General features: G+C 30.5%; 2 protein-coding genes across 2 annotated transcripts in view; one reads left to right on the top strand and one right to left on the bottom strand.

Annotated features, from left to right (window-relative positions):
- LOC147073460 (neuropeptide SIFamide receptor-like) overlaps positions 1-20974 on the bottom strand; it is a 334521-nt gene that overhangs the window by 34478 nt on the left and 279069 nt on the right. The window lies entirely within an intron of this gene.
- LOC147073461 (uncharacterized) lies at positions 1544-20353 on the top strand. The gene is made up of 4 exons (XM_085945590.1): positions 1544-1604; positions 2841-3293; positions 18980-19078; positions 19827-20353. The coding sequence occupies exons 1-4, from the start codon at positions 1548-1550 to the stop codon at positions 20280-20282; spliced, it is 1065 nt and encodes a 354-aa protein (XP_085801716.1). The 5' UTR covers positions 1544-1547; the 3' UTR covers positions 20283-20353.

A 20974-nucleotide genomic window follows, 5' to 3' on the forward strand; every position in this document is an offset into this window, starting at 1 on the left:
AGTGGCGAAGACTCCATACTAGGCGATTATTTAAAGCCTACCTTCTTAAGATAAATAATTTTAATTTCATATTGACGTATTTATATAATCACATAAATAATACATAAAAAGATTTTATTCAATTTCCCAACGACATTTGTCATAATTATGTAGGAATCTATTATTCTTGATTTTTATTAATGAGTTAGTTTTGTCATAGACTAATGTATTTTTTTCAATCAGTTATGTCAGTTGAGATCTGATATTGTACCTAAGTTAGTGTTTTAAATATAAAAGTATTTTAAAATGTCTAGTTTTATGAATGGAATTGTAAAAAATTTGTGGAAAAGATATACAACAATGAATTTTTTCAAAGATAACAATATATTTTGAGCGTATGCTATGTTTATAAAAGTTAAAGAAAATACATGATTCAAAATCATTGCTCAATTTTATATCGTCAGCGAGTTTTTAAAATTTAAATGATTTAGTGTGTCGTTAAATTAGTGTGTACCTATTCATCAGTAATAATATCGGAAAATATTTTTATTTCCCGTAAGTATACCTGACAAGTATGCTTTATCCACAATCTATCCAATATATCTTTCCAAAAGCCACCCTTCGCCACTGTTGGTAACATCTAAATTAAAGCAAATCAAACAAATATTTTTTTAAATAAAACTATCAAAACCATGCTTTATCTTGCATAGATATTATGTAGCATACATTCTGTGCCACGGTGGCCGCGTGGTTTAAGCGTTGGCCTATAGTGTCGTGGGTCCCAGGTTTAAATTCTGGGTATGGTAATTACACATATTGTTTTTCAATTTGTGTATGAGTCAGAGTATGGACCTTATAGGTTGAGCAAAAGGCTGACATCCATTTCTCGTAAGGACAAAAATCCGCTAATACAAACCTCCACTCTATGGAGGCCCATAATATGATCCTATTATGATCGGACATGGTTAAAAAAAATCTGCAGAAATTTTTGAGAATAATATTGGAACTAAATGTTTCAATGATAGGTTTATATAGCACAGATATTAAAATTGTAACATTCATTGTTTACTACTTACATTATTTGTTAGTTTGGGTTAGTTTAGGTTAGGTTAGGTTGGGTTAGGTTAGGTTAGGTTATGTTAGGTTAGGTTTGGTGAGGTTAACCTAACAAATAATCCAGTATATCGGCTATTTTCCGCTATTTCCGCTGTATTCCTCATAACCGAACTGTACCAAAAAATGTATTAATTTTATTATAATGAACGTGCAACTAATATGTATAATAATATACAACTTTCATTGTGTAAACTTACAAAAGAATAAAAAAATATAATCATATAGTATTATAATAATCTGTAACTACTGTTTGTTTGTGTGCAGTAAACTTCAGCGTGTGAATTTAACTGAAAGAAGTCGTTTGGCATTGGAACCTCTGGGAAACGCGTAACAAGAATATGTTCACTACAAGAAATAATACTGTTTTTTTTTCCTTTTGAGTGGAAGGTAGATACAATGGCCGAAAATATGTCCGATAAGGCTTTGAAACACTATAAAAGGGGAAGGCGATAATGAAGAGTCATCAGTCGCTCTTTCGCAACCAAAACCCAATCAAAATGTTCAAGTTTGTAAGTGATCCTTTAATAATACAATACTAATCCTTAAAAGTTTATACAGTATTCAGCAATTATAAAATATTTAAATAATAATACATTATTTTTAAAAATAAATTTTATCGTTAAAGCAGTTTTTATATTTAAGTGTTAAAATATTTATCATTTATAAAAATAAAATAAAATTAATAACATATTATTATCAAAATAAATGAAGCCATATTTACAATAGTTTTCATGTTGTTAAATAATACAGTTATAAGTATTACTTTAATTTACATATCGGCAGTTTTTCAATGACAAAACAAACAGTGGTGAAAACATTGTCATTATGATACAAAATCACATCAGTCACTTTAGATGTGATCATCTTTTCACTGTATTATCAGTTTATATTATTATCTTTATTTACAAAGTATTTATCATCGAATTTTTTAATGATCAGTTTTATTATTTAAAGGCTATATATTATTATGGGTGACCAATTTGCTAGCGGTTGTCAAATACAAAAAAAAAAAACAATTAAATTTTAGTAATGCGTGATTACAATATATTATTTTTATGTTCTTATTTTATTGCATGTTCAGTTTACCAGTTATTATTTTAGTTAGCTGTAAGATTTAAGAATGTAATATTCTTTTTATTGAAAGCTCATTTAACGAAATTTAAAAAGCGTTTCAGAGAGTATTGTAAGAACCGTTAGCTAAAATTCGTCGCAATTAGATAATATTCCTATAGCATAGTGGTCAATGGACGTGGGCGCAAATCCCGAGAGAAGCAGGTTCGAATCCTGCTGGGTGTCTTTTTTCTATTGGTTAGGTATATATTGGTCAAATTATGGATATTATTTTAGTGTTTTAGATAAAGACATTTTTTCAAATAAAATAAATGAAATAAACGAAAAAAATACGTACTATATTATGTAATATAAATATTATATTATGTAATTTCAACATAATGTTTAATGATGTATAATTGACAAAACCAATCAACAACAAAGAGTTTATCGATTTTGTTGATACACATATTGTTTTAAATTTAAAAAACCGATTCGGTTGAAAAGTGATTATGCATCTAGAATATAAAAAGTCGTTTAAAGCAACTGTTCAATTGTGGAATTATCAGTATTTGAAAATGATGTCTGAAATGTTACATAATATATCATTTGTTAATTATCTATTGCGTAGAATAATTAATATAGTTCGTTGAGATTATGAATCTAAAACAATATTAATTATTGGATCTTTCCAGGTCGTTCTCGCTGCCCTCGTGGCCGTCGCCGCTGCTGCTCCAGGACACTTGGTCAGCCCAGTGGTCGCAGTACACTCTGCACCCATTGTCCACTCCGTACCTCTGGTACACTCTGGACATATTGGACACGGTCACGCTATCTCACACAGCAGCTCCGTCGTGAACCATGGATCTCACCTGGTTCACTCTGCCCCCCTTCTTCACTCAGCTCCCTTGATCCACTCTTCTCCCCTTGTACACTCCGCTCCTCTGTTGCACTCTGCCCCATTAGTACACTCTGTTCACTCCGCTCCATTGGTGCACTCTGTTCACTCCGCTCCCTTGATCCACTCTGCTCCCCTTGTCCACTCAGTTCCATTGGCTCACTCTCACTCAGTCTCTCACAGCAGCTCAGTGGTGAACCATGGATCTCCCCTTGTTCACTCTGGTCATTTGATCCCAGTGCATCATTATTAAGTAATCACCAATGACTATACAATGTGCGTGATTGTTTTTATTATAAGAAATAAATAATTAATCGTGCACACTATAACTGTTTTTTATTTAAATATTTCCTTGGTAAAAAATATTATATGACGTAATAATATTAATAAATTGTGAATGTTTTTTACAATTATTTAGTGATACCTAATTTTATTATAAATAATTTATTTTTATTATAAAGTTATTATAAAATTTAAAAAAAATGTCAGTTCACCTACCTAATTACTACTAATTGACTTCATATTATAAAATCATCGTTATCAAATAAATACATAATACAAAAAGTGATTCGGGTAATGAAACATAATTAAATTCTTAATTTTTTCATCGATGGGAATCACGGTATTAAGAAATAATAATCAATTAAGTCTATACCTCAGTTGAGGCATGATCTAAACAGATCGTGGCTAGGCGATGCGCGGATTGCGGGTCGCGGGTGCAAATGACGCATGCCGAAAGAAATATATTTTTGTCATATAAATCCAATATGCGTCCATTTAATGTTGTTTATTGTTCTATTAGTAACAATAATAATATATTCATTGACATGTTTTCTTTTTCAAGTAAATGGGTAACGTTTTTAGTCGTCTTTACACGATTTAAGAATTAATACCCCCGTCGCTATCACAAAACAAATTGACGTATTCACACCTCGACGTTCACTCTCCGAATGCCAGCGAGTCCAAAATTTCGTCGCGCCTATAGTTGAAAATTATTTGCCGTTTCACTGAAGTATCGTCTTAACTGTTTCTACAATTTTTAAATTATGGAAAATTATACAAATTGGCCGCGCGGCTTAAGCGTTGTCCTACAACGTTGTAGGTCCCCAGTTCGAATCCTGGGTCTGACAAGTACATGTATTGTTTTTAATTTGTGTATAACCTAATATGTTAAGTGACTGAAAATTAGTATTTGTTATTTAATATTAGATTCATGTTATTAAAACGAATGAATAATTCATTTCAATATAAAAACGTTTAGTAGTGTAATACCGACATAATATTATTATAAATAGGTAAATGGTAGCAAAGTAATATTATTAAATCAAAAAGAGGCTTCGTAATAAGACGATGAAGGTACAACCACGACCCCATAATACAGTCGTCATAAGTATGTAACAGTGAGGCAATTTCATTGGGTAGACCATGTCTTAGAAGTGGAAAATATCCGACCACCAAGAAGGATTCTCTTCAACATACCAGAATTGAAAAAAGATTATTAACCATACACTTATTTGGTTATACAATACAAAAGGAGATACAACATCACCGAGACTAAGGTAGAGGGGGAAGCTTTTAGAAGTGACTAAATTTTTCAAATTAAAATTAATATTTTATTTATTTTACATATAGTGAACATTACAACTATTAATTTAAGACGTTCACAACATGACATTTAGAAATAAAGAAATATTATTACAACAGTATGATATAAAAGTTATTAAACAGTAGAAAAGTGTAAAAAAATATAAATTAGATACAAAGAAGTACACCGAATGAGCTAAGCAGACCGTATTTTAAGAATTTATATAACAATGCCCACTTATACTCATCCTCACGCAGGTGGAATACGTCAATATCCGACGTGATTTGGTTGAATAGAGTTATTACCCTCCCAATTGGCATTATCAATGGCAGGTTAGATCTGCACTTTGGGAGAACAAACAACTGATGGTCCCTATTTGTAAGATAGTTATCAGGGACACAGGTTAATACTACCAATAATGGCAGAGTTCTAATTTTCACGGCTTATAAGACGGAAAAAATACGTGGCCAAGTATAAATATCGTCTAGTGTTTAAGCTAAAGTATGTAAGCATAGGACCACCATAGGGTTATTGTGCTGATGTCAATGTTAATGATAAAGCATACCCTTAGTTATTTAAAATAAATATTTTCAGTATTTACCAAACGGAAAAGACAATATCTAATGTTGTATTAAAAATGTATGAATTATTGATATCTTTTCTTTTATAATGATATAATAGTTTAATATTATAAAATATTGTTAAAAGAAACGTGCCTTTACGAAAGGAAGATTATAAATATTTTTTAGTTTTAAATAGAGTAGGTCCTGATATTTCGACGAGTTTTTAAGATTGATAAAAAAAAATATTTTTATAATATAGATAAAATGTTCATACAGTAGACTGGCGCCGCCAAGCTAAGCATTAAAAAATCAGCAATACATCACGGAGAATTTAAAACTTCCTTTTTCTTTGTCATTTTATTTCCACTATTATTTACAAAAAAAAAGCAACTTTTGAAAATCCGGTTGATAAAATGAATATCTTAGACACAGAAGACGTGATCAAACTAAGCTAAAATGTCGAATTATTATTATAAAATCGTAAATTTACATTCAGTTTTTTTAATACGAAGATTACTTTGTAGTATATTACGTGTGAATACTCACAGTAGATGTAATACAAAAATACTTATCAATTTATGTTGCGATTCTACTATACTGCAGATAATATTAATTAAATCAGAATATTATAAAATATTAGGTATTATTAGAAAAAAACCGCCCGGACATTGCCGTCAAAATAATTTAAGAATCAGACAATTTTTATTTTTACATAATATTATATTTTAGATCCACAAATAAAAAAAAAACTTATGAATAAATATATAAATTATTTAAAATTGAATCTCAATATTGTGTGCTAACCTTCTTAAATATTCTAAATTAGAAATACAACCATACAAAGGCATTGACTAAGTGTTAAAAGTTGATGATTTTAAGTTATTACTCTACTAACAGATGCAACGGATTAAATCTCGAATTACACTGATTATCGTAAGTATGTAAATTTCTATCGATACGCAATTTAAAAAACTAAAAAGACACGTCTTGTTTTATATATTTTTGTATTTTTTGCGGGCGGTTTTTTTAAGTGGATTTGTCCGGGCGGTATTGACGAGTACTGGTACGGGCGTATTTGGTTTGGCGGAAATGTCCAGGCGGTTTTATCGGGGTGCTATTATTAGATAATATTATTATGAATGGGATCCTACATTAACAGTGAGAGTCGCCTTAAAATGGAAATTAAAAGAAGAATAAATTGTGCTAGGCAAAAAATGTTATCGGTTTCTTAAATGTATTTTGCCCCAAGGTATTGAAACAACACTTGACATGCATCTTATACAAAACAATAATATTATCAGTTATCATGTACGAATGATTAAGATGAAAAAAAAATGTAAAGCGTGCTGGGGTCATTTAAGTGGAGTATGGTCCGCGTTTTTTTTGGACCCATCAATCATACACAGTCACGGTAAAGACGTTGATATTATGATGATATTATGTACGTTTTGTATAGAAGTTTGCATGGCGTATGGTTCATCAAATTGAGTTAGGATCTATACGTAAGATGGACAAGTCACGCATGATAGAGAAACTACTATTTTAAAACCCGGAAGCCAAATAGAGAACTAGTTTACGGGATGAAAATAGTTTAAGGCCTGGATGGAGATATGTGGTTGTAGCGCCTTGAAAAAGATGAAAAAGATATCATGTAAAATATGGACACATGTAATTGGAAGCCAAATACAGGGTTATCCAACTAATGGTACGAATTTTACAGTCCTGTCATTTGTTACTTGTCTTGTCAAATATTTCGCTTGTGTTTTTTGACATATCGTCAGTTTAAGGATATAAATTAATACAATGGATCGTTTCTCCATTACACAATGCATAGCAATCTTAAAATTATAAGGTAAATCTTCAACGGTCGTACTGCAAAAATTAAAAAATCAGAATTTGGTCCTCATCCAACTGAATGCTGTATTCGTAAGCTGATTTTTGAAAAGATTGATAGTGATTTGGATTATCTGATACCTGTCCAGCCCTTTTATTGGTGCTGTACGTAAAGAAATATCGATTTACAGAAGATTGCAGTAATATGGATTTTTATTGAGGTCTTTATGGCAAGTTTTGCATAAAGATCTTCACTTACACTCGTACAAGATCCAGCTTATGAAAGAACTTAAGCCAACAGACCACGGAAAGCATTGCGAATTTCCCGATTGGGGTTCGGAAGAGCATATAGATGGCCTGGGGAGGTTATTTAACCGATGTTGTTTACAATGTGTAATTGCGAAGACAAGATTATTGATTGAAGTAAATATATTAACAAAAATTAAAAAAAAATATACTAGAACATGAAAAAGCTTTTAATAAGATTAGTGGAATGCTGCATCAAAATGTGCATGTTATTAATAACACAAAAATACATAAAAAAAATGGTACTGTTCGGTTATACCGGAGCCAGCGGAAAACGAATTTTGAAAATAGCCGATAAACTGGATTATTTGTTAGTTTGGGTTAGTTTAGGTTCGGTTAGGTTGGGTTAGGTTAGGTTAGGTTAGGTTAGGTTAGGTTAGGTTAGTTTAGGTTTGGTTAGGTTAACCTAACAAATAATCCAGTTTATCGGCTATTTTCAAAATGCGTTTTCCGCTGGCTCCGGTATAACCGAACAGTACCAAAAAAATAGTATGATACAAGATTACTCGACGTGATAAAAATGACAATGGATCGGAATGTAGCTTGGATAATAGATAACTGTGACAGTAATACAAGGCAATAAATGACGACAAGGTCGTACTAAACCTTCTGAATCAATGGACTAGTTTAAATTTTAATTTTACAAGTTGTGATTTTAATATTCTGTTAAACTCGCATTTAGTTGTTGGCCGCAGGAAGCAGCCAAGATTCTAACAGTATTGGTAAATCGAATAATGAATATTTTTATCTATTCAAAATAATGGCGCCTGCTGTACAATAAATATGATTTCAAAATATTCAATATATTGGCTTGGTAATTCGGTTTTCGCTACTGTTTAAATACCAGCTGCATTGCCAATAGTCGTTGTTGAAGTTAATGTTATTAATCAAGCCACATTCCAGACAAGATAACTAAAGTCACCCACATTCTAAGTTCAGGCGCTAGCATTATTTCGCATCTATTCTACTTGGAATCTGTTATTAAATTTCCCGTTAAAGCATAATAAAACAATACTTAGTTAATCTTAATAATTTAATATTAATTTGATATATGATAAGAGCTTTTGTGAGATATTTCGAATATTTGGATGTACTTCAAAGTACCTATAACATAACTAAATTCAGTTCAAGACACAATATTGAATAATACAATAGTTAATACAATTAAAAAATATTGCGTGTTGAAGAAGACTATAATAATATACATATATATAGACTAAATATTATACTATGACAAGATATATAAACCTTGAAGCAGATGACATCGGTTTTAGGTTAACTTAATTACCATTGAACACGAAAATGTGACTGTGCTTAATAAACACGTGTTTAATGTATCTGATAGGGAATATGACAAATTATCACTGGACGATTGCCACCCTGGCGCTGGTAACTTTATATAAAATTCGTAAAAAATATACGTGTTTTACGCGGTGTAACTAAATGAATTTCTCCTTCATGATTTAGATTATTTAAAAGGCCGGTAAACGTTACATACTCGTGTATTTAATGGAGATATTGTAGATAAATAATTCACATAATTAGCAAAAACTATATAAGGAAATTAATAGATTATGGTATGCCTAAGTGAAACAATATTTTCCTCATATTTTACACGCAGCGAATATTAATGCGTGACATAAACGCATGCAATCATTCTCCGCTTACACATCGGCAGATAATGCTCGCGCGATAATTTTCGAAACGGGGGTTAACTAGATGTAGAAACGAATTAATTCTCAGTTTTATTAAAAATAATAAATTAATACAAATAATATATATTGATATTAAATATCCATTTCCCGTAGTGTCGAATTATGGAAAACTGAATAAACAGCTAACTGCAACGATAATTTCCGTGAAACCATTTTCCACATAGTCAGCTATAGCCGGTGACGTAAACTGCATATAGTAGCTGACTCAATTATAATAATCGTTTCCTAAATATTCTTTTCAAGATATTATTTTGATTGTGAGTTCATCAATAAATAGCCGATCATAATTCATTGGGCATGTCCCTCGAATATAAGTTCCCGGTCTGTTAGTATTTCAGTCTCTGTATCACTCCGCACAACATCTCATACTACCGAGACTCGGACCTCGAAACAGTATCATACGTATTGTAATATGAGTACCTTGGTATCAAAGTGGGACATAAGCCATTTACAAAATTTTACAGGAGACTCACAAACATGTGTGAAAAGTGTATGTTTTTCATATAACATACCAACTTTAAACCCAAAAATCTCTGTGAAAACTACTGTTTTTGATACTTTTAGTGGATATTTTGAAAAGAGCATCACTTGCACTACCATAATCAATGAAAACATGAATTTAGTGGGAAGTGGCGTTTGTCCCACTTTGATACCAAGGTACTCATATGACTACTATAACATACTCTTGTACTGAGTGTTTACGCTGCAAATAAAACTCGCTCCTCCATCCATCGGGGTAACCACTAATCTCGACCCCTTGATCCACAATACCATGACTTACACATATAATATGATTAGTTATTTGAAATGGAGGTTAAATATTATTATAATAATTTATATTCCTCTTAACTAGGGATTCCAATCCCGGGATCCCAGGATCCCGAGATATTTTCGATACCTATGAATCCCGGGATTAATAAACATAATCCCGAAACTTTCGGGATTGATTTTTTTATCAATTTTTATGGAAAATAAAATAAAAACAAAAATATAACAGAAAAAATACTTTTAATAACAAATAACTACATAAGAAATAAACTGAGTTTGAATGAAATTTGATTTATACCCATGTGTAAGTTGCCGTTCATTTTATTTTTTCACATAAATTAATAAAAATAAGAAAGATTGAAAAAAAACAATGTTTAGCACTATTAACAGAGTATTTCCACCATGATTTCATACTTTTATGGCAGTTTCATATTTGGCTGACTAATTAGATTTATGAAGCGGAAAGGCCATAAGTATACCATGATTTGCTTTACTATTTCAAATCTCGCTAACCCATTCATTAAGTCATTACTATCAGAGACAGCAATCTCAATTTTAAATTCACATTATTATTTACTCCATTAAACTTATGTATTTCCAAGATTGAACGTTTACAATATTAACAATAAATGTTATAAATAGTATAAATTCTACTAGATTTATTTTTGACCGATTTTATCAATTTTATTTGTAAATATAACATTTTTTATTAACAATGGAAACAATGCCAATCCCGGGATTGTCAAATTGTAATCCCGAAATCCCGGGATCAGAATTATGGCTCGGGATTGGATTCCCTACTCTTAACACCTTATATATTATTAAATGTCAAATAATTATTTTAATCTTATTATAACCGATTCTGGTATAATTTTATTAATATACAACATAACTATGTACATAAGCTACCATAGGCTGAAAATTTCGAAATACTTTAACGCTAGTACAGTAGGTATAATATAATGAATAAAAATACGTAAATCATATTTTTTTGCTCGAATAACATATTGACCTTAACAGTATGTAAAAATGTTACATTGATATTATGTTATATGATTGATTGTCAGTTTTACTTATTGGGTTCATATTCTGGATCTAGGTGAATATTGAAAAAAAAACAACAACATTTGTAGTTGACTCAGTCGAAGGATTCCAAACGTAACGCATGGATCAAGGAGCGAGTATTATATTTACTGATTCACAATGGGCGCAAATTTAATGTAATATAAGTCAGAATAAAAATAAATATTTTTGTGAATAACCATTTAAGTACTCTAAAACCATTTATTAAAACTAGATTTCGAGTGATATTTGAAAGATGTCTTTTCACTTGTAATGCTCTAAAAGTAAAATGAAATTTTATAATTTACATATTATATCCAAAGTGGTTTGAAAAATGATGCTTCTTGATTTATTATCGCATTACTACCAAGAAGTAATATTATCAGTTTGAGATTTTAACTTAAGTATGTTACTATTATTATAGCAACTCAGAGGTTTTTAAACATTTTGGTAATGGGTTTTTGTATTTTTATAAAAAATTAGTTAGATGGGTGAGCAATAATAAAAGAGGGGGTTACATGTAAGTTGTACGTATGCAGTTCATCGTGGGACATTTATTCGTGCGCCGCAGTACGTGACACATGAGTTCGTATAACATTTTATCAAATGACGAGTTATTCGTTGAACATTTCACCGTGGAATACATTTGTACATATCTTACAAAATGCGGCAATAGTTTCCATATAGAACTGTTCCAATTAGATTAACCCTAACCTAACCTAGTAAAGACATCTCCACATATTGTAGCATACATTCAAATATACTCTACGGTGAAATGTTCAACGAAGAACTCGTCATTTGATTAAATGTTACACGAATTAATGATTCGCGTCCTGCGGCGCACGAATATGTGTCCTGCGGTGAACTGTTTACGTACAAATTTTCGGATACGAAAAGAGGGATGTAGATAAGAGATGTGGAAAGTTTTGGTCGCTCAACAGATGACAAGGTGGTCATGATCCTCAGACATGAGGAAACGTCCAAGCCGTAGAAGAATACAAAATATATAATCACTTCTATAGCCTATGTATTCCTATTATAAATTTAATTTTCTTCCAGTATTTTTTATTGATCTTTTTTATATTAAGAATAATTTTAAGAAAAAAATAGATTGCTAGGGAATTTTTTATTTACTCATTTCATTCTATTTTCATCAATTACTTTATTGAAAAGACGGTATTATAAAATTTTAAAATAATGAAATCACAAAGAAGACTTTTTCAATTACACCTTTTCTTGAAATTAACTATATATAAATTTCTGACAGTTTGATTAACAGTTAATATTATTATAATGAAAAATAATAAACGGTATAAGTATAATAATTATTATACTCAATATTTTACAAAGGTATTAATTAATTCTCCAAAAATAGACATCAAGCGTATCAATTCATTAAAAAAAATGATTTTTCTCATCATACATAATATTGCAACTTCGCGGTACAATTCTATTTCGTTTATAAGGATATTATGAAGTACCTATTTAAAAAAAATATATTGTTTAAGGTTGTAATCTCAGATGTTATAGTTTGCAACGTCGTGGCTCTAGGATATCTTATCAACTATAATGGTATCAGTCCACTCTGCACCATGCATCTAAACCCTACCTTTAGTTCACGCAGCACCCGTCGTACAATCTGATCCACACAGCAGCTCAGTTATAAACCACGGAACTCAATTTGTCAAATTAGTCCATGTTGCTCCCTTAGTCCACTATGTGCCATTAGTTCACATATTGCGATCTTTAGTTCACTCTATACTTTTAACTCACGCAGTGTCTAATATCACCTGAGTTTTAATCAATGAAACTTCGCCTGCCCACTCTGCACCGGTGATTACTATTCACCATTCAATTAAAATAAATAATTACAATATGAAAAGAAATTTTTATATACAACGTTTTTAAATTTTCTGTTGAATTATTATGCTCAATATGCTCAAACTTGTACTTGATATGAAGTAAATAAAAAACAAACAAACAAATATAGAATGCTGAAATGTTATTTTGACATTTCATATTGATTTCCATAGTAACGCACGTATATATTCATAATTTAGTTGCTAGGACCCAGACCCTTAGCAACCAATAATAGTGTTTTACTTTATACGGATTTCTTCTGAAATAACTTTTCGTACAAAACAGAATTAACTGAAAATGAATTCAATTCTGCTTAAGCATTGGCATCGTGTTCTGATATATTCTACAAGTTTAAAATATCTAGCAAGTCGGAAAGTTAGTTAAAAATCGATTGCAAGATTTGTACTGGACAAACAACTACCGGACAAACAAGAATACGAGCTAATAAAGATGTTGTAAAATGAAAATAAATACTTCTTAATTTTAATTCTAACGGAATAAAAATAAACATATAAAAACCAATAAATTTGATGTTTTTTCTATTTATTATCTTGAAATTAGTATTTATAATTTTATAAGTTTAAAAAATATATACCTATACTATTAATATATATAAATAAGTACATATGTATGATGGATGTAAGTAATAGAGGGCTACCATATAATAATCGTTTAATGTATTATTTAAATTTATGAAGTCTTCATATTATATAAGCACAAGTATATTAAAGTATCAGGACAATTATTGCCATTGGTAAATTTTATGCTGCGGATAAATTCATAAGCCAATTAAAAAAAACTATTACTTACTGTAATATAACATTGAAAATTAATAACCATCAATAACTTTTTCAACAGCCCAATTTCATCTCCCATTACCGTTTTCCCTTTTATTTTATTTTATAAAATGATAAATAAAATAAATACATATAATAAAAATGACAGTGCCTTTGTCATATTTAGTAGACAAGGAAGATCGGTAATCAAATATACACACACTCTAGATATGATATTCAGACTAAACTCAATGTTTGACTTTATAGCCCGAAACATCTATATTTTAAACAGTGTTGCATTATTAATACTCGTATAACAAAATTTTGTTTTCAAACTTATTTTACATGAGAAGATAACTTATATCGACGTAGAGAAGCCAAAATGTCGTAACTTTTAAAATATTATTTTAGCAAAAATAAGTTCCAAAAGTGTGTCAGTAAGAATTATTGTGAAAAACATATGACTATACCAATATTTTTTTTATTTGAGATTACTTTGCTATTAAGTTACAAATTGGACTTACGCCGTTTCGTATTAGATACTTCGATAAATAATATTATTATGTCCTTCAGTATACATGAACCAATTCAACAGAATGATCAATACCTCGTCGATTAGCCTCTAGGTACATTTCATATAAATCTTAGGCAAACATTGAAATATTATAAGCGAATTTTGCCTATTTGATGGTTGTAATCATGTTAATCGAAGCAGTTTGCCAAAAATATGTCGTAAAACATCTATATATCATGGTCAGAGCTATAAAAAAGGAAATTACTCTCTGGTTCATAGCCTTTGGTAGCAGTAATACTTACACCGAACGTGTATTTGGTCGATGGAATAAAAAAATACAGATCGTAAGCTTTTGCTGTGAATTATATTTTTGTTATAACTTTTGCGGACTCTCACCTTGTAGTCAATTTAATAACAAATATTTGGACGAAATCCAAAAGCTAAAAAACAATAAAAAATAATAAGAAAATTATTATATTAAATGTGTATAAAAAGGCAATTAAATAATATACCGTGGTGAAATATGACAATTTATTACATTATTATTGGGTTAAAATCTTATAATACTTTCTAATAAAATAAATATCAACTAAAATAATATTTATTTTATTTGCTTTCGATATTGGGCATATATTTAATTTTAATTGCAGTAATATTACTACAACACTAAATTTTAAAAAGTTTTACTAGGAACGGAAAAAATTGAATGTAGTGGACACAATATTCGCGAAAGGCAATCGGGTGGCATTTTATTTCTGAATGTGAAATCGATGCCATATAAAAAATATATTTAATTAATAGATTTCGTAAAATGATATTATTTCAAATATTATTTATTATAAATTTATTTTCATTAATAAAAATCTAATTATATGTAAATATATAGAAAATAAATTCGCATATGCAACGATGTCATTAATAAATTTGGATAACCGGAAACGATCCATAATTATTATGTTAGAGTTACATAGTACGAGGGTGGGTCAATAATTCCTTAGAAAAAAGCTTTAAACAGTTTTTTTTTTGTTTTTTTTTTTTATTTCTCAACATAATCTCCTTGGAGCTCAATACACTTGGTTAGACGTTTCTCAATTTTTTTTAAACCGTCAGAAAAATAAGTTTTCGGAAGGCCTCAAAATAAGCATTTGTCCGATCGATGACTTCTTCATTTGAAAAAAAACGTTGTCCACTTAGCCATTTTTTTAAGTTTGGGAAAAGGAAAAAGTCACTGGGGGCTAAATCTGGCGAATACGGTGGGTGGTCGACCAATTCGAACTTCAATTCTTCAATTTTCGCCATTGATCGTAAACATGTGTGAACACGGGCATTGTCCTGATGAAAGAGGATTTTTTTCCTGTTTAAATGAGGCCGTTTTTCTTCAATTTTGTTTTTTAGCTGGTCCAATAAAGATGCATAATAATCCCCTGTTATTGTTTTTCCTTTTTCCAAATAGTCAACGAAAATAATTCCACGTGCATCCCAAAATACAGTAGCCATAACCTTACCAGCTGATTTTACGGTTTTCGCCTTCTTTGGACATGGTTCGCCTTTCGCAATCCACTGCTTTGACTGTTCTTTTGTCTCGGGAGTATAGTGGTGTATCCATGTTTTATCTACAGTCACAAAGCGACGAAAAAAATCATCCGGATTGCGTTGCATGAGCGACAACAGGGCTTTAGAGGCCACCACCCTATTGCGTTTATTGTCGACTATGAGCAAACGCGGCACCCATCTTGCAGAAATTTTTTTCATGCCCAATTTGTCATGTAAAATAGAAATGACGCTACCTTTTGAGATCCCTGTAACCTCAATTATCTCACTCAACTTTAATCTTCGGTCACTTAACACCATATCGTGGATTTTATTGATCATTTCTGGTGTAGTCACCTCTACAGGACGTCCTGAGCGTGGTTCATCCTTTGTTGATGTACGACCACGTTTAAATTCATTTAACCAGTTATAAATAGTTGCAAGTGAAGGAGCAGATATGCCGTGAACTAAATCCAACTCATTTTTTATTTCCTTTGCTGTTAACCCTTTTATATTAAAATGTTTAATAACAGCTCTAAACTCAATTTTTTCCGTTTTTGTAAACAAGTAATTTTTTTTTTTAAATGTACGAGAAACACACAACAACCCGACCAATCTGATTGAAACTTCGCAGCATACTCAATCGGTAGTGCCGCTGCATGAAAACAAACCGCTTACAGTACTAGTCGCGCCACCTGTCGGCTTTTCTAAGGACTTATTGACCCACCCTCGTAGTATAAAGCTGGTTTCCATTATATTGGTGAATATTGAAACACCTCAGATAACGTAGTTATTAATTCAATTCATTTATTTTACATGTTGTGGACATTACAAATTATAAGTTGAAGACGTTCACAACATGACATTTAGAAACAACGAAATATTATTAAAACAATATATGGTACATAACAAAAGAGATAGATCAGTATTAAGTTATTCTACAGTATAAATGTGTAAATACAAGAAATTAAACAAAAAATTAAGGTACAACGAAGTACACCGGATGAGTTAAGCAGACCCTATTTTAAGAATTTATAAAATAACGTCCACCTATACTCACCCTCACGTAGATGGAATATATCAACATCCGAAGCGATTTGGTTGAACAGAGTTATGGCCCTCCCAATTGGCATCACCAATGGCAGGTTAGTTCTGCTCCTCGGGAGAACAAACAACTGATGCTCCCGATTTCTAAGATAGTTACCAGGGACACACAAGTCAATACTACCAAGAATCGCAGAGTTCTCATTCACACCACGTATAAGTCGAAAAAATATGTGGCCAAATATTGATATCTTCTAGCACTTAAACTACAGTATGTAAGCATACCTAAGAGAAAGTCAATTGGATAACGCCACGGATAGTATCCATCCACGGATTGGTAGCTTAAAAATTAAAATCACTCACATACGGACAGTGAAAGATGTCAGTTAGAATTCCATTAGGCCTAATTATTTATCTAGATTTTTTTCTAGTAAGTACATAATAATATGTAATTGAAGTTTTTCAAAACGATGTATTATCATTAATAACAATTTAATATTTATATTATATATTATTGTATATATTCAGTATTGCATAAAAACATAATAATTTAATTACTACATAAAAGAAATAATGCGTTGAAATTGTTACTACAATACCATTATGAACCAGAAATTATTTTAAAATTTATTTCTAGAAGCATTAACATATTTTTTAGACTTCAAAGTTATTGATATATCCACTGTTCGGTGATATAGACATCAGTTAAAAACGATTAGAAACATATTGGAAAGTTTTTCAGACAGAAGTTGATTGATGTCAGAAAGTCCTTGGTAATACAGATATGTGAAACGTATTATTTGTTATCTTGGGATTGAAATTCATTCTTAACAATATGATATTTGATATATAAATATAGTTATATTTAAACTAAGCGAAATAACAGTTATTCAGATACCGAATCCCAGCATCGTTTATCAGTATAGTAATAATTATGGCCAGATATTTTATTGTAGGTTGTATTTTATTTTAATTACTACTAACTAAAACACTGCCTATCGATTTGTTGATGTTAAATACGAAATTTAATACGCAAAAATATTTGTTTTACAAATTGTAAATTTGAATAGAATCAAAATTAAAATCTCGCATTTTTGCGTTAATCAAGTGAGTCTAACAAGATAATTAGTCCAAAATAACAATTTAAATTTTATACTCTATTGAAAATCGGTTTTCATCAGGTTGATTTTTACTCTATTGACTGTTATTTGGATCAGTTACATGTAAATTATACATACCTAACCTAACCTAACAAATAATCCAGTATAACGGCTATTTAAAAAAATTGTATGCCGCTGCCTTTCTGTAAACTGACAAGAACTGTGTTTTATTTAAACATGATTTTTATCTCAGTACTATAATATGACCCAAAGAGGTTGGATGGTCTTTAATGACCATATTTTCGATACAAAATTTTACGGTGCATACAAATAATTGCATACGTACAAATTTCCGGACACGATTTGGAACAGTTAGAAGTATATTTATAATAGCCCAAATTAACTATAACTTCATTTAATAGAGATGGAGCCTAAATATATTATATTGAAAATATAGTGAAAATAGAGTTATTTTTGGTTATATTATAACATTTATAGAAAAGTAAAAATGGTCTGTGGCTTACGTTACAGAATTAAAATGGTATATAATATTATGTACATCGAACTAAAACTCTCTTATGTAGTTTTGATAGAAAACCCTTAGACGGATCTATCTACCAGATAAGGGTCTCTCCAAGATCTTTGATTTTTAGCGATATTATACTGAAACTTCAAACATTTCGTAATATTTTTTCATTTAGTATCTATACTTCAATGCTACAGAACAAGTTAAGAAAGCATAACAGCCTACCATGCAGAATTCCAGGTTTATAGTAAGTCTATTAATTATTGGGGATGCGTTGAAAAATGCACTAGGTACTTTCTATTACAATTTTTCTTTTAATTTATTGAGATAGATCACGGTAGACAAAAGTGAATTATAATGTTGTCGGCGTATAACAACTTTTGAGCCAATTTAATTTTTTTTTCGTTCTTAAATTAGAATAAATTTATGTAAAATATTTGTGCACAAAAGTTGTTGTAAATTTAACAACCTTTTTCATTTATTTAAATAGGATTAGATATATTATACGCCTACTGTTGGTTGCAATACAATAATACGTTTGATTATTATATTATATTATAAAAGAATCTTATTTATATAAACAACTTTTTTTAATATCAGACTATTATGAAATATACGAATTAAGATACGTCAGCGAGCTTTTTGACATTGAAAGTTCAATGAAAATAAACAAAGCAGTACGTCTTGATTTTTACGTCACACACGCTCAGCAGTCAAATATACCAATACCGATAAGGCTCGGGCGGTATAAAAGCCTCTTGGGATTAGAGAGAATTATCAGTCGCTCTTTAGCTGCCTTTTATTGATTTCGAGAAGTTACCTTCTAAAAAACCAAATCAAAATGTTCAAGTTTGTAAGTTCAATTTTAATTTAAAATTAAAACTATTTCGTGTTTCTTTATTTTTAAATAATATCAATTAAAATTATTATTCTCATACAAAAATTATTTGAAAAAAATACTAAGTACTTGAAAAAAGTAGAGATTAATAATATTTACAAAAAATATTCGGTCGGCTTTAGAGGAAGTGCAGTGCTACTAGGACCATCTAGTGACGAAATTATGGAACATCCAATTAAATAAAATTGAGTGAAAATGATTTAAATAAGTAATACTTATCTAAACCATTAAAAGAAAAAATAAATATTTAGTAAATTGAATATTTTTAGTACAATTACAGTTAAATAAATTGCTAAACATTGAACAGTAGTTCCAGTTAGTTTTATCAGTTTTTTCGTCGATCAAGAAGGGACTATTTAATAATTATTTATGGTTTTTTATAATTATAAGTATATTTTTGATTTTTTTTGGATGAGTATTGATTAATTTAAACGTTTTTAAAGTTATTTTTTTTAGCAAATTTATATGTAATTATCTGTTTCGTGATAGTGTTACTAGATGTCTCCAGTAGAAATATATTATTACTACATTTCACATCAATAAAAAATACAAAAAAGTTAATATTTTATTTAACAAAAAAAAATCCAAAATTGTCCGAACGGGTTTTTGTAAGAATATTAAAAATAATATATATGTCCTCTGACTTTAGTATTCACTGATATTATTTTTAATTGTGAGTAATCATTCATATATTTTTTAACAGGTGGTTCTCTCCGCTCTCGTGGCCGTCGCCGTTGCTGCTCCAGGACACTTGGTCAGCCCAGTGGTCGCAGTACACTCTGCACCCATTGTCCACTCAGTACCCGTGGTACACGCTGGACATATTGGACACTCTCACGCCATCTCACACAGCAGCTCCGTCGTAAACCATGGAACTCCCCTGATCCACTCTGCTCCTCTTCTTCATTCTGCTCCCCTTGTTCACTCTGCACCCCTTGTGCACTCCGCTCCCTTGATCCACTCCGCACCTTTGGTTCACTCTGCTCCTCTGGTTCACTCCGCTCCCCTGCTTCACTCCGCTCCCCTTGTTCACTCCGCTCCCCTTGTTCACTCTGTACCTTTGGCTCACACTCACTCAGTCTCTCACAGCAGCTCAGTGGTGAACCATGGAACTCCCCTTGTTCACTCTGCTCATTTGATCCCAGTCCATCATCATTAAGCCATTTATTACCAAAGAAATAATATTACGCATGTACTGGTTTATTTATTTATATTAAAATAAAATGATTTAGTACAAAACTGATTTATTCTCATTTTTTTTATTGTATTTTAAAACGACTGTTAACAAATACCGATAAAGTCGACCTTCTCAAGAACACCAAGTCTAAAAAGTGAATGTAAAACTAAAAAAAATTATCACTAGGAGTAATGTTTTTACTCCTAGCGATAATTTGTTTGAAAATACGAGTACCCGGTATACCGGATTATTTGTTAGTTTGGGTTAGTTTAGGTTAGGTTAGGCAAGGTTAGGTTAGGTTAGGTTAACCTAACAAATAATTTAGTATATCGGCTATTTTCAAAATGTATTTTCCGCTGTATTCCTCATAACCGAACTGTACTATTTTATGATTATTAATTTAGTTATGAATGGATGGAAATGATTTTATAATTACTACGTATGACAACCATTTTGAATACAACATAACATGTTTGAATTATACTGGAACTATAGAATTCAGATTGCCTTACTGCTAATATACCGAATCATCATTATTTTTTAATATTTTAATGAAAAATCATCAAAAATCGAGAATGTCTTATGTATATTATAACAAAACGTTAAAATTTCACCAAAGATTATAGAAATATTTTTAAGCCGTCATTTTTAATTGCGCCAACCTACCACATATT

Source organism: Rhyacophila brunnea, unplaced genomic scaffold (genome assembly GCF_057557595.1).
Source record: "Rhyacophila brunnea isolate RB1 unplaced genomic scaffold, BYU_Rbru_1.0 scaffold_18, whole genome shotgun sequence".
Classification (NCBI taxonomy): Eukaryota; Metazoa; Arthropoda; class Insecta; order Trichoptera; family Rhyacophilidae; genus Rhyacophila; species Rhyacophila brunnea.

Coding starts and splice junctions, on each gene's coding strand:
- LOC147073461 (XM_085945590.1), top strand. CDS start 1,548: ATGAAGAGTCATCAGTCGCTCTTTCGCAACCAAAACCCAATCAAAATG. Junction 1,605..2,840: donor CAATCAAAATGTTCAAGTTT/GTAAGTGATCCT, acceptor GGATCTTTCCAG/GTCGTTCTCGCTGCCCTCGT. Junction 19,079..19,826: donor AAATCAAAATGTTCAAGTTT/GTAAGTTCAATT, acceptor ATTTTTTAACAG/GTGGTTCTCTCCGCTCTCGT.